Here is a 25,320-nt window from a genome sequence, read left to right as displayed (position 1 = left end):
CACAAACGGACCAACGGCTGCGGTGTCCGGGGAGCTAAAATGAGAGGTTTTCTCAATGGAGTCTGGTGGCTGAGAGCGAAGGCGCCGGTTGCTGCTTTAAACGGCTGCTCGACACCAACTACAGCAGAGGAAACTTCCCAAATGTAGCGGACACTTGAGTTTCTGTATGTTGGGCTTTTTAGGCGTGTTGAATCAGTTTTTTGGGGTTCACTCCTCAGCTGCTGGACTCCTGTCTGCTCCTCCAAACCGCTGAAACTTTCTACTGTAGCTAACCCTTAAAAACATGGAGCCTCTTGTGTTGGTTCTTGGATTAAAACTTCTCAATGACTTTGTCTTCTTTCTGTACTAAAGATCCAGTTTCTCTAATTCAAGCTCTTAGAGTTTCCAGCCGACATTATTACAATTAGAAGAACTTTCCTGAAGTATTCAAAGAATTTAAAAACACTCCCATGTTGTCTGTGTTCATCAAACTGACGACATGCAGTTCATCTTCTGACCACCAGAGGGAGACAAATACCCACCAACGAAGTCAAAGTAAAAAAAAGTCAAAGTTGCTTTACTGTCAATTTCTTCACATGCCGAAACATACAAAGGAATCGAGAGGACGGTGACATATAAAGTGCACAGGCACAACAGATAGGACAGGACATATCAATACAAAGTAAACACTCAGGGCACACAGGTAAGACATATACTCAGCTAAAACTAAAAGAGCCAATAAAAAGTGTATATTAAAAAAAAAAAAATGCAGTGTGGTTGGTTTGTATAAGTTAAGTATAAGTTAAGTTAGCAGCATAGTTATGGTTGTGGTAGTGTAAAACAGCAGTATGGGACATAATAAAGTGATAAAAGGTGATAAAAGTGCAGGAGACAGTTTAGCCGCTTTCGGACAGACCGTTCTAAGGACGCAGTTATCAGAACTGTCGTACTCGAATTTCGTTCTGATAACTGTCCTTCCCCAGCGGAGCTGTTTCAGTCTGCATTCGCACATGAGTCGGACCTGATGTGGCGCAGCCGTCTGCGACAGTGACGTGTTACTTTAGCGCCACATTCAATAACAGAACAAAACAAAACCCGGTAAAAGTAAGGAGAGAAGAAGAAACAGCACCAAGAAGCTAACATGGAGAGCGGGGAGGCCACCGTGTTCATGGTCTGCATGATGGTGATATTAATCATGGACGATCACATGGGGCGTCTAACATGGAGGCTGGCAGAGCTCACAGAGAGAGTCAGGAGACGCAGGATGGAGCGCAGGCCGTACTTCTTGGTTTCATGAAGGAAGGAGAGCAGAGCGCCGCAGACAAAGGAGACCACGTGGAGGTTTAACTTATTAAACACGCCAAGGTTGTGTCCATGTCGTATGAGGAAACATTTCAGCCTGACAGCATGACAAGGGGCGGAGCTACCAGCCACCAAGGGGCGGGGCTAACAACCACCAAGGGGTGGAGCTACCAACCACCAAGGGGCGGGGCTACCGACCACCAAGGGGCGGAGCTACCGGCCACCACACACCTCCGTCAGATGCGTCCTATAGAACCCTGAAAAGACCCAGCTCAGGAGAAGGAGCTGAAATGGTTCCAGGAACTGAGGGAGATAGGCCCGAGTTCCTGTATGTGCGAATGCTGGAGAAAACGGCCCCGAGGATTAAAAGGTTATTAGAACTGCCAAAGGTTCCTACAGTCCGAAAGCGGCTTTTGTTGACAAACTGATTCCTGAACCTCATTTAAATAAGAGGTCCACACAAAGAGACTTGCTTGTTTTCAGGAGGAGGAGAAGGAGGAGATGTGTGTTCTTTTGTTATTGTGCCAGACAGAATATTTACCTCCATCCGAGCAGCTCAGACTCCAGGACTGATCGTTCCCTCCAAACACACACTCACTGCCTCCTCCTCTCCTCCTGATTCCTCTGTAACTCACTGATATAGAAACCTCTCCTCTCCACTCGACCTCCCAGTAACAGCGACCAGTCAGAACATTTCTACACAGCAGCTGACAGCAGCCATCAAACCTGTCTGGATGATCAGGATATGACTGATCCTCTCTCACACATGTCACCTTCCTGTTGTTGTCAGACAGTTTCAGGTTTCTGTTCACTGTGTTTGTGTCGATTGTGAGTTGGCAGGAATCTGATGGAGAGAACAAACACAGTCCAGCTGCAGTTACTGATCCATCATCTGTTCACTTTGATCAATGAGTGATGTGACAGTGTGAAGATGGCTGGATGTCATGAATCAGATGAAGAACACACTCACACTTCCTCAGCCCTGGTGTCAGCCATCGTTCTCCAGCAGGCTCCACCCTGAAAGGAGGAGGGGGGTCAGAGCAGCATCAAACATGGACATTACATGGCTCTCACACACTGTTAAACTCTCAGAAAGGAACAGTGAAAATAAACCAGCAGCAAGTTTACTGCAGTCAAAATCTAGCAAAAAGCAGCCGGGTACACAACACAAATGTTACTTACTTATTCTGGATGAATCAAGGAGTTCACAGTCTGTCCAAAAGTTAAAGACACACTGAGCTAACACACTACCTGGGCTGACTAAAAAGAGCTTGGGTCATGCAGACCCCTCCCACAGATTAAAAAGCAAATTGTAAAAGCAGCGTCCTGAACTCATGTGTGAATGATGATATAGTTGAGTTAGTGAACGTATCAGTGATTTTACAGAAACATCAGTCGACCTGCTGATGTCCTGTTTGTCCAACATTAAATATTCATTCTTACTGTTGCCTCAAAACTCAGATTTTTATAATAAAAGTAAAAAATATGAAAACATTCTAAAATAGAAATCTAATACCTAAATATATTCAGATAAATACTCTATATTTTCCAATAAAAAGTCAAAAACACGACTGAGATAAAGAGTAAAAATGAGAGAAAAGATCTGAGACAAAATTTCACCAACTTTGAACTTTAATGAATAAAATAATCAGATAAAAACATGAAAAATGAACATTGTGATGAATAATGAAGCATAAAGTCCCATTTCTGAGATGAAAAATCTATAATTCAATCAATAATTCACCAGGTGAAAATGTCAGAAAGTCAGAATAAAGACAGAATGAGCCAAACAGACTAACAGTGAAACACTGGCAGGATTCTGATGCTGAACATCAGGAACTTTCAATCCAAAGCAGATGTTGTGGACTGTTAAAGTCTGTAGAAACAGGACGGTGGCTGCTGGGGGACAAAAAGCTGCTCTGAGTTAAAGAAAGGATGCTGCTGGGCTCTTCTCCTCTCCCTCTCCAGCCGGGAGGAAGAGGTGATCCAAAGTGAGGAGTGTGGCAGCGCCTCCTTTAAACTCTGTGGGCAGGCCCTCATGCTCATGCAAATGTTGTTTGTAAAGGATCATTTCAGTCCTCTGTGTGAGCGTTCAACAGCAACATTCAGCAACATTCTGCATCAGAAAGCAGCTCCAGTCCAGGTGTCCTTTCATCATCTAACAGGAAGTGAAAGTGAAGAAACATCAGGATGAACCCCGGCTGCTCACCAGACTTCTGCTCATTGCAGCAGAATCAGTGAAGATCTGTCAGCAGGTTGGAATCCATCTGGGCTGATGCAGCTCAGTGATTCCTCTCTGATGTCACAGTTTGTCACATGTGCAGCAAACTAACTGCAGCTGACATCAGCTGAATGGGCTCAGCTGAAGTGAGCTGCAGAGAAACACAACCTGCTGATACTCAGTGTGAAGCTCTGACTGGAAACACACAGAAAAACAACATCCTGGAAGAATGGCAGCTTCCATCTTTAAAGGACCGGAAGAGGAAGAAGTTTCCAAGGAATCATTCAGAAGAGTTTCAAACAGAAACTGACTGAGTCCATGAATCTGAAAAGGTGTTTCTGAGTGAAAGAGACAGACATGAACAGACTGAACTATCTGTTCAGCAGGGATTCTCTGACAGGAGGACACTCTGTGTACTCAGCACAGAGACAACCAGGAACCAGGTGAACTGAACCAGGACCCAAATCCAGGATGCAGAGGTTCTTCAGTGAATGTGGTGCTGATGGTGTGGAGGTGGATCAGTGTGTCAGAGGAGACTCTGTAGAAGGACAGAGTGCCAGCAGGACGGTCCACATACACTGCTGCTCTGTTACAGACAGAGGAGGAGGAGGAGGAGGAGGAGGAGGAGGAGGAGGAGGAGGAGGAGGAGGAGGAGGAGATGTGTGTTCTTCTGTTATTGTGCCAGACAGAGTAATAACCTCCATCAGAGCAGATCAGACTCCAGGACTGATCGTTCCATCCAAACACACACTCTCCTCCTCCTCCTCTCCTGCTGATTCCTCTGTAACTCACTGATATATAAACTCCTCCTCTCCACTCGACCTCCCAGTAACAGCGGCCAGTCAGAACATTTCTACACAGCAGCTGACACCAGTCATCAAACCTGTCTGGATGATCAGGATATGACTGAACCTCCTCCACACGTGTCACCTTCCTGTTGCTGTCAGACAGTTTCAGGTTTCTGTTCACTGTGTTTGTGTCGATTGTGAGTTGGCAGGAATCTGATGGAGAGAACAAACACAGTCCAGCTGCAGTTACTGATCCATCATCTGTTCACTTTGATCAATGAGTGATGTGACAGTGTGAAGATGGCTGGATGTCATGAATCAGATGAAGAACACACTCACACTTCCTCAGCCCTGGTGTCAGCCATCGTTCTCCAGCAGGCTCCACCCTGAAAGGAGGAGGGGGGTCAGAGCAGCATCAAACATGGACATCACATGGCTCTCACACACACTGTTCTACACTGAGAAAGGAACAGTCCAACATCTGGACACATCCACTGGAATGGAGCATCTGGAAACTAGAATGAAAGCTGTCTGATCAGCACTGACACCAACAAACTGCTTCTTTCAGCCATCTGCTCCTGATCTGAGCCAGAGCTGCAACCTCTCTTCTTGGATCATTAGAGCTGTTGTTAAAGCTAACAGCACAACAGTGGTGAGTGTGTCAGTACAGCTGCTTTTAATTCATGCTACAGAGCTATCTCAGCTAGAAAACATGGTTAGCTTGTGTCCTCCAGGTTGTTCTCTGCTTCATTCAGTCAGAGTTCCACGCCCTTCATCAGAGACTGATCAGCAGCACAGATGTTCAGAGGAAAGATGGCTAATCCTTTCATATTTTCCTGTTGGAAAGCTGACATGTGGAAGCACGGCAGACTGACTGATGAGCTACAGCAGCAGGTTACATACACAGGATCCAAAAAGCAACAAGATGCGTCTGTCAGAAACATTCAATCTGCAAACACAAAGCACAGTTAAAGATCCTGAAGGTTCAAATGCTTCTCATTTCCTGAGCTGATCCTTAGAGACTGAGGGATGTCAGTGTCTCTGACCCAGGTGATGGAGCAGTGATCACTAACAGCACAAACTCCAGAGGCAGGGCATCTGTGTGCTCCATCAGTCTGATGTCATGTGGAGCTCAGAGGATAGTTAAAGTTTGCTCTGGTGGCTTCATCTCTGAGCTGAAACACATCCAGTTCCACACACTGTTCTCTGAATGTGTTGGAGCTGTCAGAGAGCCGCTCCAGGGGAAGATCCCCATGATCATCAACTCACAGGAGGCACAAAGTGACTCATTTAGTCATCTGTAAAAACACGGGAAAATGTGCACACCTGTACACAAACTCTGAGCCATGTGTACGAGCGTTTAGGACACACAGATGGTGAGGGGGGGGGTAGACCTGAGAGTCTCTCACAGAACAAATATTCAGAGCAGCTGTTATTTAAAGCACCAGAACTGTTCCATAGTAAACGTTCAGCTGTAAGAGGCAGAAGCAAACTCAAATCATGGATCACATTCATCTCATTACTGAGTCAGCGCCATCTCATCATCCAGCTTTGAAAGCCTGACTGCAGAGGAGACGTTGGACTGACACTGGTGGTCAATGTTAGCTGTGAATATACCGAGTCCTTTTCACATCAACCCCGTTAACCGGGCTAACTGATGACACCTTCATCATCCCAACACACACACTCTGCATGGTCCAGGCACCTCCCTCGTGTGTCCTACCGACTGTAAAGGGACAAAGTCTGGACAGAAACCCAGGGACAGCTCTCACAGTCATCCTGACTCATGATGAGTCCATATCAGAACGCAGCGAGCAAAACCTCAGGAGCCTGAAGAAGGAAACAACTTGTGCTTTCATTTCAAATCCTATCAGGGTGAGGGCTTCCACTGACCCACCTTCATTTTGATCAGGTGACTGAAGGAAAACGATGAATGCTGCATTGACACTTGTGTGTGATGTTGCTCAGAGCATTGGCACCAATGAATAACAACATGGATGAAAGAATTCAGATGGAACGAGTGTTCAAATTGTTTCCTTCTGCATATGGACCTTGATGTCCGTCTCATCTAAATTCACTTTCTGGGTCTGTTGCTGTGATCAGGAGCCTCCAATCAGCAGGAGCTGAGCATCAACATGCATGATGTGCTCTGCATCCACCATTTATGGTTAAACCTGGGCGTATGGAGGGAGGGACACAAGTCTAATCCACAGGTGCACATTTCCACGTGGACTGTGATTTATAAAGGGAACTTCACCTGACCATGTGCACACAGTTTTATGAACCTTTGTGCTAAGCTAGGCTAACATGTCCTGGACCCATCTCTGCAAATGAATCAGAGTCAGAGACCAAAAGGATGTTTAAATGACAGACTGTTCCTTTAACATGCAGATACCTGTCCAAACTGAAGAAACTCTGACCAACAGACACTTCTCACTGTTGTTCCTGCAGATGTTCTCCTTGGAGAGCTCAAACACCTGCTGTTTCTGTCCAACCAGTGTTTCTGCTGACAAAGGAAACAGGCTCCTACATGTGTGATTGTTCATGTAACACTCAGCAGGAAGCAGAAGCACAGGGCTGAGTGCAGCACAGAGAACATGTTCCCTGCTCTTCCTCCTCTGTCAGACACTGTGAGGCTGCAGCAGGCCTCTCCATACCTGAGTTTGTGTGGATCCTTCAGTGCAGCCCTCAGCAGCTTCCCTCCTGAGGCTCCTGGATGGTTGTAGCTCAGGTCCAGCTCTCTCAGATGGGAGGGGTTGGAGGTCACAGCTTCAGCCAGAGAAGCACAGCCTTCCTCTGTGATCAGACAGCCTGACAGGCTGCAGACACAGAGCAACACAGCTGCTGTTAGAACAGATAATAATAACATAATAACAGATGTTACTGCATCACAGAGACTGTATGAAGCTGAAACAGCAGAGAATCCTGACCTGAGAGCTTCCAGCTCACAGTTTGGACTCTTCAGTCCATCAGACAGCTGCTTCACTCCTGAATCCTGCAGGTTGTTGTTACTCAGGTCCAGTTGTGTCAGGCTGGAGGACTGGGAGCTGAGAGCTGAGGACAGAGCTGCACAGCTTCTCTCTGAGAGGTTACAGTCGCTCAGCCTGAGGAGGGAATAATGAGATAAATCTGGGACTTTCTCTCCTATAGAAACAGCAGCAGGATATTCATACACATCCCTCTATCTCTGTACTCACACAGCTTTGTTGGAGGCTTTGACCACTGGCAGCAGCCTCAGAAGAGCCTCCTCTGAAGCAGAGTACTTCTTCAGGTCAAACTCATCCAGATGTTTTCCTGATGACAGTAAGATGAAGCCCAGAGCTGACCACTGAGCAGGAGACAGTTTATCTGTGGAGAGACTTCCTGAACTCAGGGCCTGTTGGATCTGCTCCACCAGAGAACGATCATTCAGTTCATTCAGACAGTGGAACAGATTGATGCTTCTCTCTGCAGACAGATCCTCACTGATCTTCTCCTTGATGTAACGGACTGTTTTCTGATTGGTCTGTGAGCTACTTCCTGTCTGTGTCAGCAGGCCTCGTAGGAGCCTCTGATTGGTCTGCAGGGAAAGACCCAGGAGGAAGCGGAGGAACAGGTCCAGGTGTCCGTTTGGACTCTCTAAGGCCTTGTTCACAGCAGTCTGATGGAGATGTTTTATTTTTTTTTTGTCTTTGAATGATTTAAACCTCTTTAGTTGTTCCTCAATCAGGTTGAGTCCAGAGTTGATGAAGGTCAGATGCACATGAAGAGCAGCCAGAAACTCCTGAACACTCAGATGGATGAAGCAGAACACCTTCTCCTGGTACAGCCCTCTCTCCTCTCTAAAGATCTGTGTGAACACTCCTGAGTACACTGAGGCTGCTGAGATATCGATGCCACACTCTGTCAGGTCTGACTCATAGAAGATCAGGTTTCCTTTCTGCAGCTGCTCAAAAGCCAGTTTTCCCAGAGACTCAATCATCTTCCTGCTCTCTGGACTCCAGTGTGGATCTGTCTCAGCTCCTCCTTCATACTTGAGCTTCTTCACTTTGGCCTGAACCACCAGGAAGTGGATGTACATGTCAGTCAGGGTGCTGGGCAGCTCTGCTCCCTCTCTGGTGTCCAACACATCCTCCAGAACTGTAGCAGTGATCCAGCAGAAGACCGGGATGTGGCACATGATGTGGAGGCTTCGGGATGTCTGGATGTGGGAGATGGTCCTGCTGGCCTGCTCTGAATCTCTGAATCTCTTCCTGAAGTACTCCTCCTTCTGTGGGTCAGTGAACCCTCTGACCTCTGTCACCATGCCAACACAGCCAGCAGGGATCTGATTGGCTGCTGCAGGTCGTGTGGTTATCCAGAGGCGAGCAGAGGGAAGCAGCTCCCCCCTGATGAGGTTTGTCAGCAGCACATCCACTGAGGTGGGCTCTGTAGCATCAGTCAGGGGCTCCTTGCTGTGGAAGTCCAGAGGAAGTCGACACTCATCCAGACCGTCAAAGATGAACACAACCTGGAACTGTTCAAAGCTGCAGATTCCTGCTGCTTTGGTCTCAGTAAAGAAGTGATGAACAAGCTCCACCAAGCTGAACTTTCTCTCTCTCAGCACATTCAGCTCTCTGAAAGTGAATGGAAACATGAAGTGGATGTCCTGGTTGGCTTTGCCTTCAGCCCAGTCCAGAGTGAACTTCTGTGTTAAGACTGTTTTCCCAATGCCAGCCACTCCCTTTGTCAGCACTGTTCTGATTGGTTCATCTCTTCCAGGTGGGCCTTTAAAGATGTCCTCCTGTCTGATGGATGTTTCTGCTCTGCCTGCTTTCCTGGATGCTGCTTCAATCTGTCTGACCTCATGTTCATCATTGACCTCTCCGCTCCCTCCCTCTGTGATGTAGAGCTCTGTGTAGATCTGATTCAGAAGGGTTGGCTTTCCTGCTTTAGGAATCCCCTCAAACACACACTGGAACTTCTTCTTCAGAGCACATTTAACTTTACGTCCACAAAGATCTGAATGAAGACAAGAAATAACATCAGTAAACAGACATTTCCACCCCGTACAGAATGAGTATCTGAACATCTGCTGTTCTGCGCGCTGAGACATCAGTAAATGTGTCATTTATCCAGCAGGTTAAACCTTTAGAGAAATCCTCTTACTGCTCTGCAGACGGTCAGCCAGCTCCTCCTGCTTCATTCTCCTCAGGAAGTGAACTGTGATCTTCACTAATGCCTCTCTGCTGCTCCTCTGCTCTTCATCCTCACCCTCCCTGTGACTCTCTAAGCATTCTGGGTAATCTGGACTCAGAGCCTTCTGCATCTTCTTCAGCTCCTCCTTCACAAAAGTGAGCATGTTGTCCTCCAGCAGCTGGAACAGAAAACTATATGAATGAGCCCATCAGACTGAAACCATGGAGCCAAACATCAGATCCATGTTGGACACACTGACAACCCACTGGTCTACAGAGTGCAGCATGGAGATGGCTGTGAGCAGAACAGATGGGAAAAGTAGTTGTTGCTCATGTACAGACCATAAATATGGAGTCCAGCTGTGTTTGGTGCTGCTGGGCAGACGGACCACCGGGACCCTCTGAGCTCTGCTGGTCCACTCTGTGGAGGAATCATGAAGAATGAGCTCACATTGTGTCTGTCCACACAGAGAGCAACACAAGGTGAAGGTCCATGAAGGGATGTGTGGATGTGAGCAGTGGATCAGAGGACTCCCTGGACAACATGGTTTTCACTGGAAATCCCAGAGACATCCATTTAAGGGAAACACAAGAAACTTGTGCTAAAGAAAAAAAAAGGACCCGACTCAGTGAATAATTCCCTATAATCCCTATAATATAGATCAGTGAGCAGTGCTGGCCAACATGTCATTGGGGTCATCAGGTGGGAACCTCCTTTCATCAGTGTTTCGTCTAGTTGGGCCCACGACACCTCCAGGAGGCTAGAGAGTGACCACTGGCGTCCCAGAGTCACCCCCCTAATGCCAGCCAACACTGCTCCTCACACCACAACAACCATCTTTTTTTTTTTCCACAGCCACAAGCTACCCCAGCCTCTCACCAACTGCACACCAGTCACAGCGGGGTGGGGATACAAACCCTGGTCCGGGTAGGAGGTAGAAATAGAAGAGGTAAAGATAAGTAGGAATGGGATTCAAACCCTGGTTCGGGTAGGGGGTAATGAAAGTATAGAGGGTGCCAGAGGTGGAGGCAGGACAAGACACACCAGCAGATTCAGCAGACAAACTCACCTAAACAGTCCTACAATCACTAAAAACACCAGCAAAAACAAAGCCATACAGGCCAACTCACCTAAAATGGCCGCCTGGTTTCAAAAGGCTCACATGGGCCACACCCTCCACTTAAATATCTGGAACTTCTTCTTTGCTTCTTCCAAAAGTCTGTTTACCCTGAGTGCTCCCCCTGCTGGGCCCCCAGCTGCTATTGCTTCTTCTAATCCAAATCCACTGACTGGACTTTACTGCCTCATCTGACACTTCCTTCACTATTTTCCTCACACTCTGTCCACTTACACCCAGCTCCCTCAGCAATGAGACAACAGACTTTGCTACAAATCCTCTACATCCTACTTCCACTGGACAGATTCTAACCTTCCATCCTCGCTGCTCTGCTTCTGCCCCCAACTCCACATACCTAAGCTTTTTCCTTTAATATGCTTCTGCTACTAATGCCTCCCAAGGAACAGTCAGCTCTATGAAATACTCTCATTCTACTCCTAGACCACAAGACTATATCAGGTCTTAGATTTGTACCACCTCCATCAGTGTTGGTGGTAAACATCCAACACACACCGCTTCACATATGAACAGAGAAATGGATGTGAAGCAGAGCTGAGCTCACATTAAACACATGTTGGAGTAAAAACTGTTCAAACCGACTCATTTTACTCTGTTACAGCATTTACACTCAGCTCACCTCTGAGGGGACGGATGTGGGTCTGATTTGAAGTCAATAGGATTATCCATTGACCAGTCGCTCTTCATGGACACACAGCTGGGTCCAGGTCCAGGTCCAGGTCCAGGTCCAGGTCTGAGTCTCTGATGGATCCTGACAGAAAAACACTTGTTTTCTTCAAACTAAAGTATCAGTGATAGTGTTTGAGTCTGCAGTGAGACGGCCTGTCAGAGAGTCAGTGTGGCTGCTGTGGAACAATGTTACAGCTCCCCCTGGTGGCAGCTCTGTGATCTTACAGAGCTCAATGCTGATAAACACACACACTCTGAGGCTTTTAACCCTCAGATTCAGACCAATCACCAGCGACCCTCAGCTGCTGTATTTTACTCTGTTACAGCATTTACACTCAGCTCACCTCTGAGGGGACGGATGTGGGGCTGATTTGAAGTCAATAGGATTATCCATTGACCGGTCGCTCTTAAAGGACACACAGCTGGGTTCAGGTTCAGGTTCAGGTTCAGGTTCAGGTTCAGGTTCTGGTTCATGTTCAGGTTCCTGGTGGATCCTGATGGAAAAAAAACACTTTTCAGCCTGAATGCATGATATACTGAATAACCTCTAAACCAATGACCTGATGTTAACTTACTCTGCGTTCGAGGCCTGTAAGCTGGAAAGTGGGAGATCCTTCTGCAAGTGGCTCTGTGAGGACCCCCTCCTGGGTCCAGGTCTCTGTCCCTTCCTGTGAATAAAGGTGGTTTGGTGCTGTGAGCGCTGAGCTGGGACATGGAGGAGAGTCATGGACAGTTAGAGATGGCCACCTCACCTCTGAGCTTTGCTCTGGCTCTCATGTTCCCCACACAGAGAGGTTTCAGTGTCCTCACTCTGATCCATGCTGCTGAACTCACAGCAGCTCACACACACTTTCTACCTTCTTCTGCAGAGGAAACACACATCATTCATCTGCACAGCAGCTCACATCCTCCTCTCCATCATTTATTAAAAAGATCAGCTCCTCCTCTGATTGGCTCTGGTTCCCCTCGTTAAAATGATAAAACTGTACTTTAGGGGGGGTGAAGCTGTTTTTACAGCCGTCTCTGGGCAACCTTAACTCTAGTTAGGGATGAAAGGTTGGCACGGTAAGTTAATAAATAAGAACGCTCACCTACACCCGAGGAGCGATGACGCAGCAATGTGCATTATAACTGAATAGTTTTTGTCTCAGTGGTCAGAGCAGCTCTGTACCTTGTACTGTTCTGCCTTTCAAGATATTATTAAACGCTAATCTCCTCAGTAGAGAATAACCGACTCTGTGCCTTACTAAAATTTCCACCACACCAGTTAATCAATAAGCTGATCATCGTGTAGATTTGTCTTCAAACACAAACTGATCAAAGTTTGTTCTGAAATAAGAAGTGAACATGTTCTCCAACATTTCAGAGCAGAAACAAACAGGAAAGTTTGAACTTACACTTTGTTCAGAGCTGAAGAAGAAGAAGAAGAAGAAGAAGAAGAAGCCTCTCCGCTCCACAGACTGAGACACAGGTGAGCTGTTTCCTGGAAGCAGTCAGAGCAGAGTCCAGCTGTGATGGAGGCGGGACAGGAAGGTGGAGTTCATGTTAGAACACACCTCCATGTTAATGAACAACAAACTGATCTGAAAACATTTCTCTGCTGTCTGTGCGTTAGAACAGGTGTGTTCAGGTATGACTGATGCTTTCTGACTCTCCTTCAGAGGCTGCTAAAGTACACAGAACCTCTTTTTAAGTAGAGGCACATATACTTTGGCTACAAGAAGAAAACTTTCAGATTCAACTTCACAAGAAAAGAACAGGCTGGGAAATATTAAATGAACAAAGTTTTCAGTTTGCTTTCTCATTCTTTAGAAGAAGCTGTAGAAACTAAGTTTTGGCTTCAAACTTCCCGGGGGAACGCCGTGGCACGAGCGCAGTACGTCGGGAACTAGTTTTCAGCATCTGGAGGTGGAACCGAGACCTGCAGGTGACCCGGTTACTCTGCTGCCGCTCCATCGAGGTCTTTGAATGAGGGTTTTCACATATTCAGACCAGTCGATAAAACCAAGTGTTACTGGTTATTATGGGTGCCGATGCCGAAGGCATTAGACACACATATTACTGCTGTGCTGGACTGTTATTCTTCCGTTTCCGTCATGAATTTCGGTTCGCTACTAGTCTAGCAGCGATGGTCCAACCGGCATAGAAAGCACACCGCTGCGTGCGCAACGACCTCGATCAGTGTGCAATGGTGTTTGGCTCTCATTAGTCGAAAGGGATTCCAGCAAAATGGGAAAAAGTGGGAAAATTGTGGATGGGATCCTCCACCCTCTCCTGCTTCCTTCTCTTCTCCTTCCGTCTCTCCTCCACTCTTCTCTCCTCCTTCCTTTTCTCCTCCACCCTCTTCTCCTCCTTCCTTCTCTCCTCCACCCTCTTCTCCTCCTTCCTTCTCTCCTCCTTCCGTCTCTCCTCCACTCTTCTCTCCTCCTTCCTTTTCTCCTCCTCCTTTCTCTCCTCCACCCTCTTCTCCTCCTTCCTTCTCTCCTCCACCCTCTCCTGCTTCCTTCTCTCCTCCACCCTCTTCTCCTCCTTCCTTCTCTCCTCCACCCTCTTCTCCTCTTCCCTTCTCTCCTCCTTCCTTCTCTCCTCCTTCCTTTTCTCCTCCTCCTTTCTCTCCTCCACCCTCTTCTCCTCCTTCCTTCTCTCCTCCACCCTCTTCTCCTCTTCCCTTCTCTCCTCCTCCCTTCTCTCCTCCTTCCTTCTCTCCTGCTTCCTTCTCTCCTCCTTCCTTCTCTCCTCCTTCCTTCTCTCCTCCTTCCTCCTCTCCTCCTCCTCCCTTCTGTCCTCCTTCCTTCTGTCCTCCTTCCTTCTCTCCCCCTTCCTTCTCTCCTCCTTCCTTGTCTCCTCCTTCCTTCTCTCCTCCTTCCTTCTCTCCTCCACCCTTCTCTCCTCCTTCCTTCTCTCCTCCTTCCTCCTCTCCTCCTCCTCCCTTCTGTCCTCCTTCCTTCTGTCCTCCTTCCTTCTCTCCTGCTTCCTTCTCTCCTCCTTCCTTCTCTCCTCCTTCCTTCTCTCCTCCTCCCTTCTGTCCTCCTTCCTTCTGTCCTCCTTCCTTCTGTCCTCCTTCCTTCTCTCCTCCACCCTTCTCTCCTCCTTCCTTCTCTCCTGCTTCCTTCTCTCCTCCTCCCTTCTGTCCTCCTTCCTTCTCTCCTCCTTCCTTCTCTCCTCCTCCCTTCTCTCCTCCTTCCGTCTCTCCTCCTTCCTTCTCTCCTCCTCCCTTCTCTCCTCCTTCCTTCTCTCCTCCTCCCTTCTCTCCTCCACCCTCTTCTCCTCCTTCCTTCTCTCCTCCTTCCTTCTCTCCTCCTCCCTTCTCTCCTCCTCCCTTCTCTCCTCCTTCCGTCTCTCCTCCTTCCTTCTCTCCTCCTCCCTTCTCTCCTCCTTCCTTCTCTCCTCCTTCCTTCTGTCCTCCTTCCTTCTCTCCTCCACCCTCTGTCCCTGCAGGTCAGAAACAGGTGTGGTTCCCAGCTGTCAGGTGATGACTGAAGAACATTTCCTCTTCTAACTGCTGTCCCACATCATCTCCTGCACTCAGACCAGCTGCTTTCTGCAGAGTCTCATCAGCAACATCTTTAGAAAAGCCCTGAAACATCTGATCTGAGATGTTTCATCTCACATCCACACCAGGAAGCTGCTTCAGCTCTGATCAGAGACACACTCACACTCACCTGCTGGTTCAACAACTGCCAGGAGGATCAGATATCTTTCCATCATTTGTTTCTTCCTGGACGACTGGACACTCACATGTTCCTCTGTCCTCAGTCGTGTTAGATGCGATTCTTTATATTGGAAGCCCAAGACCCAGTTGGAGCAGTCTTAAGTTAAACAAAGTGTTTATTGGAGGTCACAGGTCAAGTATCAGCGCTGGACTTGGAGAGACAGAGTTCTCGCATGAAATCCGTCCGACCAAGTCCCGAGATCTGGAAACATTTCATATTTATGTTCACCTTTATCTCAGAGGTTGTATCATTGAACACTTACTCATGATGTGAGCAGGCCATCCACCGTCTTTGTCATGTGCTTTGGATGTGATAAGCGATGTGTGTGTGTGTGTGTGAGTGTTGTTTCAGGCGTGCATCTACTGCACCAGACCTATCTGACCTAAGAGCCGCTTTATCTGACCCAGTTATTTTATCCCGCTACGTCATCTTAAAGTGTTGGTGTATGAGCAGAGTGTACCGTACACACTAGGAACATAGATTATCTAGAGAACTACAGAATATGAATACATAAAGTCTAAGAATAAAGCCAATTTATAACATTCCCCCTCTTGGCATGATTTCATCATGCCAACCTTAAAATGAGGTCGGAGTGTCATATTCTGTATTGTGTCACCCCTGTTAGCGGCAGCCAACCTGGCAGGGCCCCAAACTGCAAGTCTGCGGCCACACTAAGGTGTAGCACAACCAGAGGAGATTTTTTGTCATCATTATGTAAGCGTCTATGTGTAAGCTGTTCTTCATTGCGTTATCAGCAGCAAGCAAGTCTTCATTGCACAGGCATGTGGAAAACAATAAACAATAATAATAATAAACAATTCTAATGCGTTAGCAAAAACTTTTCTATCCGGAGTATTCCATCATTTTGCTCGGAACAGAACCTCTTTCCGAGAGGGTTAAGACCTTCATAACTCACTGATTATAACTCTGCAAATGAGCACATTTCTTAAAAACTATAAGTGTCACGCCTCTGCGTGTATGCAAGGATAAATATTTATATTATTCTGTGTGTATGTGGCCCCGAACCCATCTTCTGTGTGGAAAACTATATGTGGTTTGAGCAGTGTCAAGGCCCTGCTCACCCATAAGCACCATCATAACACACAATAATAAAATAACGAAGCTACAAAAAATTTCTAACATCTTGGAACTCAAACAGTGCATAATGCAATTAACATTACCAGCAGGATCATCCACCGTTTGCAGCGAATAGGAGCGAAAACCCGAATGCTGAACCGGGAAAAATTCCCCTATGGCCCCGTTTCCACTTGGCGACCGACCACCTCATTACCGTTCAAAGTCTAAGGTCCCGCTCCAAACAGCCGAGTCACTCCACTGGCAATGGTTATACTAATGATTGGTTGATTTATACCCACACAATGATTAATCAGCTTAATGATTACATGAAATACAACAGATGAACAAATACACTTTTTTATGATGTCCACGTGACGAGTCGTGTAGTCTCTTCTGGTCCAATCCTGTCACTGCTTGGTGCTCGGTTCTCCTCATGGCTGAACATCAGTTCAGTATTCTGATCCGGACCTAAGCTTGGAAGGAGAGGTCACCAGTACGTCACTTCCTGAGGGATCTTCAGCATCCCTTTTCCCTAACCAATCTTGTTTTTAGGACAATTTCAAGAGAGAATTTCCGCTGTGTTCTGTTGACAGCGCTTGAGGATTGTGTGCTTGTTCAACCATCATCTTGGCATGATGGGCACGGCCTTCCAGAATTTCAGATGGACTCCCTGTCCGTTGCTTGGCTGTGAGTCCTGTAGTGGTTCTGAATCTGTGGATTAATAATTAGTCGGAGAACAAATCATGCAGCACACCAGAGCAATTTTCATTTGCCCTGTATCTTATACTCAGGACATGTCTTTCTTGTCCTCACTAGTGGGCACAGGATCAGTCCTAGTGCCCAATTCATCATTTTCCTTATGTCCCCCAAACCAAAACAAAAACAACCAAATAAAATAAAACAAACAAACAAAAAAAACAAATAAAATACAAAAATAATAACCCAAAACAAAACAACTGGCCAGTTGATATAACCCTTGTGCTTATGACTCAATGCTGTGCAGCGTTCCTGCAGAATTCAGTCCCATCAATTTCCTTTTGCTGTGGAAAACAACTTCAAATCATTTAGAGAACACATCACCACAGAGACACAACACTAAACAAAGACAAAAGAAGACAAAAACACACACAGAATTTTGTTGGGAAAACTTGAGAAGCAATTATTTGCCGAACATCTCCGCTGCAGTTTCTGCTCCTGTGCTGCTCTCTGCTGCAGGACAGAAATGTTTGTGGTTAGCATTAAGTTTTTCCGGCTCCAGTTGAATCAGAAACATGAGCTTTTCATGTTCGACTCTCCCTCCCCAGGCGGAGAATGAAAATGAGCATTGCAGTGATTGTAACCATTGATGTTACTGCCACTGTGGTACTACAGTCTAATCTCCAACGCAGTGTTTTCTTCCCTTTCATCATCAGTGGTCTGTTCAGAGTTTTAGTCCCAGTGATGCAGTCTTTGTCAGTCGGTGAGGTTCCTCAGTCAGTGTTCTTTCGGTGGGATCTGGAGCATGAGTACAGCGAGTCTTGTGGCTCCAGTTACTCAGTCTGTCTCCTTTCAACCAAACCTTTACACAATCCGATGTATGCAGCTACCTTGTTTGGTCCCGTCCACAGAGGAGAGGACCAGTCACGTTTGTTGACTGTCTTTAGGACCCAGTTTCCTACTTCAACAGGTGAAGTATGGCGGTCCTGTTCCTTAGTGAGTATTTCTGTAACCTGTTGAGATATACTCATCACCGTGTTATTCAGTTGTTTCACTTATTCACACACGTTTTCATACTGTCGTAGAACAGGGGGCGAGCCTGTTGGTGCAGTAGTAAATGGACAGAGTCTTTTCTCCCTGCCCAGGCCTCATGTGGGACAACCTGACAACATTCATGGTGGCATCTGGAGTAAATCTCAGGTTAATTAAAGCGGCAGTCTGCAACTCTTTTTCAAGCATAATGCCTGGAACTGTCCGGGGATTCTGAAAGTAGTACATTAAATACCCCAATACAAAAAAAATGAGTTCTCTAGGTCCCCTATATGTCCCGCTAGGTCCCTCCAAAGCCAGCAGGTTTGTTTACAAAATTGCAGACCGGACCGGTAAAAGGTAACCAATCAGGTTACGAGCTGGGCTCTGCTATTGAACTTCATTACGGGCTAGTCTACTTACTGTGTCTTCCATGATCGCAAATGACAGGTGAGTTGATGAATGAGGAGTCGTGTACGCGCATCTGGCGTGCACGTCTACGTGCACGAGTTCTCATGTGTTTTGAAGGGGCGGGACAGGAAGTTGAATAACTTTTTATTTTTCGGTTAAAAAATAAGCATTTCTTGCATTTTGCGACTACGGAGGTCACCGTTTTCAACTTCAAGCGTTCTGATAGATCATGTAAACTCTTAAAATGCCAAAAAGTAGGACTTTACTTATGACAACAACAAATCTTGCAGACTGCAGCTTTAACATCATAGGGAGAGCTTCAGCCCAAGTTAACTGTGTCTGCACAGAGTTTGTTGGGCCTTTTTGATGGTTCTTATTTGCTCTTTCCACTCGTCCTTGTGAAGCTGGTGATAGACTTCACCGAGCTTATGTCCAGTTCCAAACATCTGTTCCACTTCTCTTAGTTCTTCATAAGAGAAGTGAGCACCATTGTCTGATCTTATCACTTCTGGTACCCCAAATATTGGAATAATTTCTCTTGTAAGCCATTTAATGACTTATTTCTCTTTTTCATTGTCTTGCCTTCCAGTTGGAGCAGCTGCTGCTTGTTGATGGAGGTGTTTAACAGGGCGCCGGCTGAGCTCACAAAAACGTTTCTTATAAACGGATTGATCTTCCTTTTCCAATCAGAGCGGCTCAGACCTCTAATTATTTAAAATGTTCTAAAATTCTCAGTTTGTTACTATGGTTGAGTGGCATCTCTTTAACTGTAAACAGAATTTTATTTCTATTTCACCCATTCTATCCAATGCTATGCTGTTTAATTCCATTATCATTTATCTGCAGGGTTAGGAACTGCTCATCGTGTTGATATATTGTTTCTCTTGTACGGCTCTCTGGTCACTGTGGCTGTTTTTGAATGCGTCATAAAAACAAAACTTATCTTGTCTTGTTATGAATCAGTCTCACTGCAGCTGTAGTTTTTCTCTTTAAGAAAGCTATTGGTGGTATCTGCCTGTAGCGCCTTTTGTTGTGTTTTTGTTAATATCCTAATAATCTAACCTATTTTAAACCTCTCTATAAAGCACTTTGCTGCTTTGTTAAGAGAGCATTTTAATTGTTTCATAGATCTGCTGCAGTTAAATAGTTAAATGGTATATGGATATTGATCACTATTAACTCAGAATTGGTGAAGAGAGGCAGAGGAGACCTATTAAGATCAGCTAAATTTTTGGAGTTATGTTAATATGATCTCTAAAATAATAACGGCTAACCTTTACTGCTTTAAGATGATAACCGGCTGTTTGACATCTGACTGTCTGGCCTTGCTGTTAAATCCTGATTGTTCACCCTATGTCACATGGTCTGACTGTCTGATCTCAGTCCTGCTTCAGGTGGAAATCATAAAGTCTCACTTTGTAGAACATTTGTTTTTGTTCCAACAGCTTTTCAATCCAAGGAGGAAATATTCTGAACGCTCTGCTTGTGTAAATCTTATTTCAGCAACAACTAATATGAATGTCTGGTTTTCCTGGATTTATTTTGGACATTTTATTGCTTCTTATCTCTTCACTGTGATTCTTGCATTGAAAAGCTGTTTTCAGTTTATCTAAGTACTTTGGTATCTCTCCTAATCATATTCATGTTAAAATAACTAGATGTAGTTCTTGCACTCTTAAAGTACCGGCCAATGATCACTCAGAGTCTGTAGATAAACTTATTGTTTGGACTGTCCTCGCTCTCAGGCTGAATGAGAGAAGAAGAAACAGGATTGAGATGAGACACTCTTAGGGTGATAGTATTTTATGACAAAGAGAACAACTAATAACATTATGGAGCAGCTTGGAGGTTATCAGTTATCTGTTGGAGATTCATTATTTACTATGATGCTGCTGCACAGCTGATCTTTAGTTAGAACCCTTAGGCCCAGCCTCCGACTCTGTTGATTTTTTCTTTTTCTATTTTGTCTCTCATGTCTCTAAGTTGTGATTTTGCCACTTGTGCCTGAAGGGAAGCCAACTCCATGCTGTCCTGTTCCTGCTCTTCCATTTCATTATCAATGTATTGAGTGACGTGGGCAGCCCATGATGCATATGTCAAGCTTGCTAGTCCAACCACCTTTTTCAGCGTAGATTGCACAGAGGGAGTGAGTGAAGCTTCCACTGCTCCTCTAAACAGCATCTCAATGGTGTCACTTATGGCTGGATCCTCGCCAGTTCTATCCTGCCATAATTCTCTTACCCGGAGCAAATAAGCTGTCCCTCTCTCATTTCTATTAGGTGGAATTCGGCACAGTTCCGCTGATCTCATATGTATAGGGAACTTCTCTCGTATCTGTGGCCAGAGTAAATATACAAGCTGCTGGAGGGGCGTACTGTCTGGGTCCAGATCAGTTCCGCAGTGTCGTTCAATTTCTGTCAACATGCCCAATGACGTGCATGAGACAAATACTCGTCTGAAATCACCCAGGGCTGGGATTATTCCAGCACATGCTCCCAAGAATGCCTTAATCCATGGTGCCCCCCCTTTATTTATGTCTGGTAACTGGGATTTAATCATTGCAGTGTCCTGCAAGGAGAATGGATTATATGTGGTGGTAATGCGACTATCACTAGTAGTTGCCGTCATCAATGGCATCTGATGATAATTCCGACGGGTGTCTGTGCAAGAGTGAATATTGCCACTACTCAGCTTCTGAGCAGGGACATGTGGCAGATTCTGACTTTGTGACCGGTCAATCTGATTTACCTGTTCAATCGGTTTTCTTTGCTCGAATACGGAAGTCAGATCACGTACTGTGGGACCACCATATGCATCCCCTGATCTATTTATGTAGACCGGTTCAGATGGTGTAGCCCATGATCGGGTTACAAATGAACCACTTGAATGTTCTGAGGCCGGAGGTTCCAGAGTTCTGGTGGTGATTGGATTAGTGCTCTGTCGCGTCGTTACGTTCAGGTACTCTTTTGCTCGTGTTTGAGAGTTAGTATCTCCTGGGAATGGAGCTGTTTGCAGTATGCCATTTTTAACAACCACTAAATTACCCATCGTGGGAGGTGTAGCGTTGGTTAGTGCCTCTGACTTAATTGGTTCAGTTTGAGGCATCTGTTTCTGGAGAGCGTCCAATAGCCTGCGGGCCTCAGCATAAGGAGGAGGAGACAGTGTTGTCTTATTCTCCTCGGTTGCAGTTATGTTGTGTAGAGGTGTCTTATCTTTTTGTGTGTCAGGATGTGTCCCTGGAGAAGATTGCGGGCCTACTGGCATGAGGTGCTGTATCTGTGCAGAGGACTGTGTCTGACAGGAGAATTTAAGTTCACCTAAAAAACACTGACAGTCCGCGAGAAATATTGATGCCTTTTTTTCTTCTCTATCTGCTCTCGCTCTTTGCAGTATGCCTGCCTCTTTTAGCTGTGTTACTGCTTGTTCTTTACTTCCGGTTGCTTGTTTTAAGAAGATACTGAACTCACTCAGCTTCGGCAAAGCCCCTTCCCAGCATCCTCCAAACATCCCTCTTTTTTGCATCTCTCTAGTCCAATCTAAAAACCTATCAGTCCCCTTTTTTTCTTCTTCTTTTGGGACCTTTTTTTCCATCTCGTCAAGGTGTCAAATAGTACCGACCCCAAAGAGCCGGGTTCACATGTTTTCCACTCATTGATCATTATTTGTGACATATTTAGATATTATTACACGTGTTAGTCAGAATGGGTGAAGGGCTCAGTGCCCGAGTGGTAGGACCCGTATCAAGAAGCTTCTACACAAGTTCTAAAACTCCTGTGCGCTTGATTCGCTCGGGGTCATTTCCCAGTCCACCACTCGTTTTATTTCACCACTTTCTGAAACACCCTATCTTACTTCCCCCCTTTTTCTATTCCAACCCCAATATGCACAAACCACTTGAGATCTGTTTTCTGTCACAGCAAAAATCTCTTCAACTGGCGAACCACCCCCACAGTTTCATTAAAAATAACAAACTCTTTCCCTGTGTCCTTTATGATTTGTCAGTCTGACCACCACTGTGGATAAGTTTACCGACCCTTCCCATGAGGATAACACTTTATTCTTCTAGTCTAACCACCCAACTGCGGACGTTTTTACGGACTCTTCCCATGAGGATAACAATTTAGAAGAAAACCTCTCACACGGTTTCTTTTATTTGTTGGAATTAAACTTTTTTGCAGGACACTTATGCTCTTTCCCTATGTGAGAATATGTGTTTTATACTTTTGCGTGTGACCACTCAATAAACCAAACAAACAGTAAATTTATGCTTTGATTTTTACTGATCAGGGGACATCTTAATTCAGACAACTTAATTTAGCTTGTCCAATGTGCAGAAATTTCACATATATTCATATATAAGAGGTTTTTCTGCTCACCTATTTTTCTCGGGTGCCTCGAGTTGTCTGAACAAAGTGACCCCCTCAATCAGCTCCGGCAGTCCTTCCTCGGAGTCAGTCCAATTCACGGGGTCGCGGCACCAGCTGTTAGATCCGATTATATTGGAAGCCCAAGAAACCAGTTGGAGCAGTCGTAAGTTAAACAAAGTGTTTATTGGAGGTCACAGGTCAAGTATCAGCGCTGGACTTGGAGAGACAGAGTTCTCGCATGAAATCCGTCTGGCCAAGTCCCGCGATCCGGAAACATTTCATATTTATGTTCACCTTTATCTCAGAGGTTGTATCATTGAACACTTACTCATGATGTGAGCAGGCCATCCACCGTCTTTGTCATGTTCTTTGGATGTGATAAGCGATGTGTGTGTGTGAGTGTTGTTTCAGGCGTGCATCTACTGTACCAGACCTATCTGTCCTAAGAGCCGCTTTATCTGACCCAGTTATTTTATCCCGCTATGTCATCTTACATACATTTGCGTTGTATGAGCAGAGTGTACCGTACAACCTAGGACAATAGATTATCTAGAGAACTACAGAATATGAATACATAAAGTCTAAGAATAAAGCCAATTTATAACAAAGCTGTCCAGGTCTGGCAAACTGCTGGCTTCGCTACTAGAACTACTGGTATCAGACATGTTTATTGTTTATTGCACTCGTGACGTCACGCACCTGTCGTCGGTTTACCAAAATTTGAATCAAAAGTGGTGATAGTTTATTGGGTCTAATCAGGACTATCCAGGGACCTAAAATTATTTTAAAATCATAAAATAATTCCATGGTATATAAGGAATCGATCTGCCATTTCAGTTTTGTGCAAAAAAAAATCACCTTTCTGTAGGCCTTTAATGTAATAATACAGTTAGCATTATTATTATTATATATTATGCTCAGTAAGATGGCCACAGCATTGCATTTGACTGAATGTGTTTTTATTTTGTAATGTTAATGTAATGGTTGTTAGTGATCTTGGCGCGAAGGCTAAGCTAACCTTGCTAACTTTCTCTCATGAAGCTGTGCCGAAGGAGTGCTGCGCTGTGACCGTGAGCTGACCGGCCGTATTTCATATCGTTATTCAGGCAATAAAAGTCCAATATCCTGAAGTCCTGAAGCTGAAAGAGTGTCGGTCCTTCTTCTGAAAACGCAACACAACGCAGACAACGGTTCCACATGTCCAACAGTTTCTCTGGTAGATCTGATGCTGCTGATCAAAGCTCCGTGATGTCAGACTTTAACAGCACGGCACGTGGAACTGAATAAAAAGAGAACCACAGTGAAGATGCAACACTGAGCAGCGCGCATGTGGAACTGCGGTGTAAAGACTGCCAACAAGACCAAATAAAGAGGGAAAAGCAGCTTTTTACTGTCTGCCTGTGCTGGCAGAAAAGCTGGTGAACACAGAAAAGCAGGAGGCTCCTTCTCTAAACTGAGAGCTTCACTTTTGGGAACATTTCTCCACTTTGTGAAGAATCAGAGCTGAATGAGTTCAGGTGTTGGTGCTGATCACTGATTGGTCCCACTGAGGTCACATGACGGTCATACAGGGTTAAAGGTGATGAATGAGCGTGCCACAGGTGGCATGGAGCTTGGAGAGAGTCGCCATCCTGATGCACACTCCAGTCCGGCAGGTGGCGGTAATGCGCCTACAAGCTGCTGAGTAACCGCCGCTGCCAGAGAAGAAGAAGAAGAACAGCAGCCGGCAGGAGTTCCAACGGAACATCGCTCATAACTTTCTCTCTCAGGGAGCATTTTCCATTAGCCTGGGAATTCCCATGCTGCTTTGCGCTCGATTTCATTCTCACTGCAAAGTCAGCCTGGAAACCACCGCCCTTATTTTTGCCAGAGTTTGGGAACCAATCACAGAACGGGGGGGGGCAGCAAGACGATGACGACGTCCATGCGCTACACCGAAGCTTGTAGAGTGTTAATCCAACATGACAGCGGACACAACGTTACCGTTCAATGCAGCCTTAGAAAGTGTTTCGGAGTAGATTCACCCTAGGGTCATTTGAACCGTGACATCCAGCCAAGTAGCCCACCCGAAGTTTTTCCGATATTGGCTGAACATCAGCTGAGTTACTGAGTTATCCCGAATAGCTTAGTACAAGCGCTAACGGACCCTGGCAGTATCTCCAAAATTACCACACTAAAATCACATGTCATGAAACCAAACTTCTACAGTAGCACAAATATGGTCTGTACTCACCAAACGATGCATTTGGAAGTTTGTACATAGTCCAGGAGTTTATTATTATCATCAACACAAGCCTGATAGCTTCTCTGCTGCTAAAGCTTCGTTGACGTCACTTCTGGGAGCTGGGAGCTTCAAAGTAAGATGAGGGTTGAGCTACTACTGTAGACAACAAAGCAAGGCTGCTCAATTTCTCCATTATTAAAATAAATTCACAACTCTACAACATAAAAATTCATGTAGAATATAGCATATAGGCCTACTTTGTTGTCAATTTTAGTAGCTAAGAGAGCAAGTTTACTTTTATTTTCCATTTTTTTCTTCTTCCTCGTCGAATTTCTGTCGTCATCTGGTATAAGTGACACAATTGGCTATGAATCGCGCGCAAAGCAGCATGGGAAATACCTGACGTCATTTGATAGACATTCGTAGCGCCCAATAAACGGCTCTAGGCATTCGTAAACCACGCCTCAAATACGAAAAAATGCACACCTAGTTCCCAGACCACCATCTCATCGAGATTGTGCACGCGTCAGCCAGGCTAATTTTCCATGGGAA

General features: G+C 45.6%; 2 protein-coding genes and 1 long non-coding RNA gene across 5 annotated transcripts in view; 1 reads left to right on the top strand and 2 right to left on the bottom strand.

Moving 5' to 3' along the window:
* Positions 1-25,320, top strand: part of LOC142384496 (protein NLRC3-like) — a 233,149-nt gene that overhangs the window by 119,819 nt on the left and 88,010 nt on the right. The gene's annotated exons all lie outside the window — the stretch shown is intronic.
* LOC142384501 (uncharacterized) overlaps positions 1-25,320 on the bottom strand; it is a 244,977-nt gene that overhangs the window by 199,258 nt on the left and 20,399 nt on the right. The window lies entirely within an intron of this gene.
* Positions 2,896-12,231, bottom strand: LOC142384498 (NACHT, LRR and PYD domains-containing protein 3-like). Its single transcript, XM_075470776.1, has 10 exons — positions 12,004-12,231; positions 11,827-11,919; positions 11,596-11,745; positions 9,789-9,867; positions 9,418-9,625; positions 7,488-9,270; positions 7,221-7,394; positions 6,948-7,109; positions 4,630-4,676; positions 2,896-4,503 (listed from the first exon to the last, which is right to left on the bottom strand). Exons 1-10 carry the CDS (start codon positions 12,069-12,071, stop codon positions 3,920-3,922), a joined length of 3,348 nt encoding a protein of 1,115 aa, XP_075326891.1. The 5' UTR covers positions 12,072-12,231; the 3' UTR covers positions 2,896-3,919.

The sequence above is a fragment of the Odontesthes bonariensis genome, chromosome 7, assembly GCF_027942865.1.
Source record: "Odontesthes bonariensis isolate fOdoBon6 chromosome 7, fOdoBon6.hap1, whole genome shotgun sequence".
NCBI lineage: Eukaryota > Metazoa > Chordata > Actinopteri > Atheriniformes > Atherinopsidae > Odontesthes > Odontesthes bonariensis.
The sequence above is the reverse complement of the archived record's forward strand: the minus strand, read 5'-3'. Positions and strand labels throughout refer to the sequence as shown.

Excerpts from the sequence above, each read along its gene's own strand:
- LOC142384498 (XM_075470776.1), bottom strand. The coding sequence starts at position 12,071 with ATGGATCAGAGTGAGGACACTGAAACCTCTCTGTGTGGGGAACATGAG. Across the intron at positions 9,271-9,417 it reads GGCTGACCGTCTGCAGAGCA|ATCTTTGTGGACGTAAAGTT; the intron begins GTAAGAGGATTT and ends GTCTTCATTCAG. Across the intron at positions 4,677-6,947 it reads AAGGATCCACACAAACTCAG|GGTGGAGCCTGCTGGAGAAC; the intron begins GTATGGAGAGGC and ends TCCTCCTTTCAG.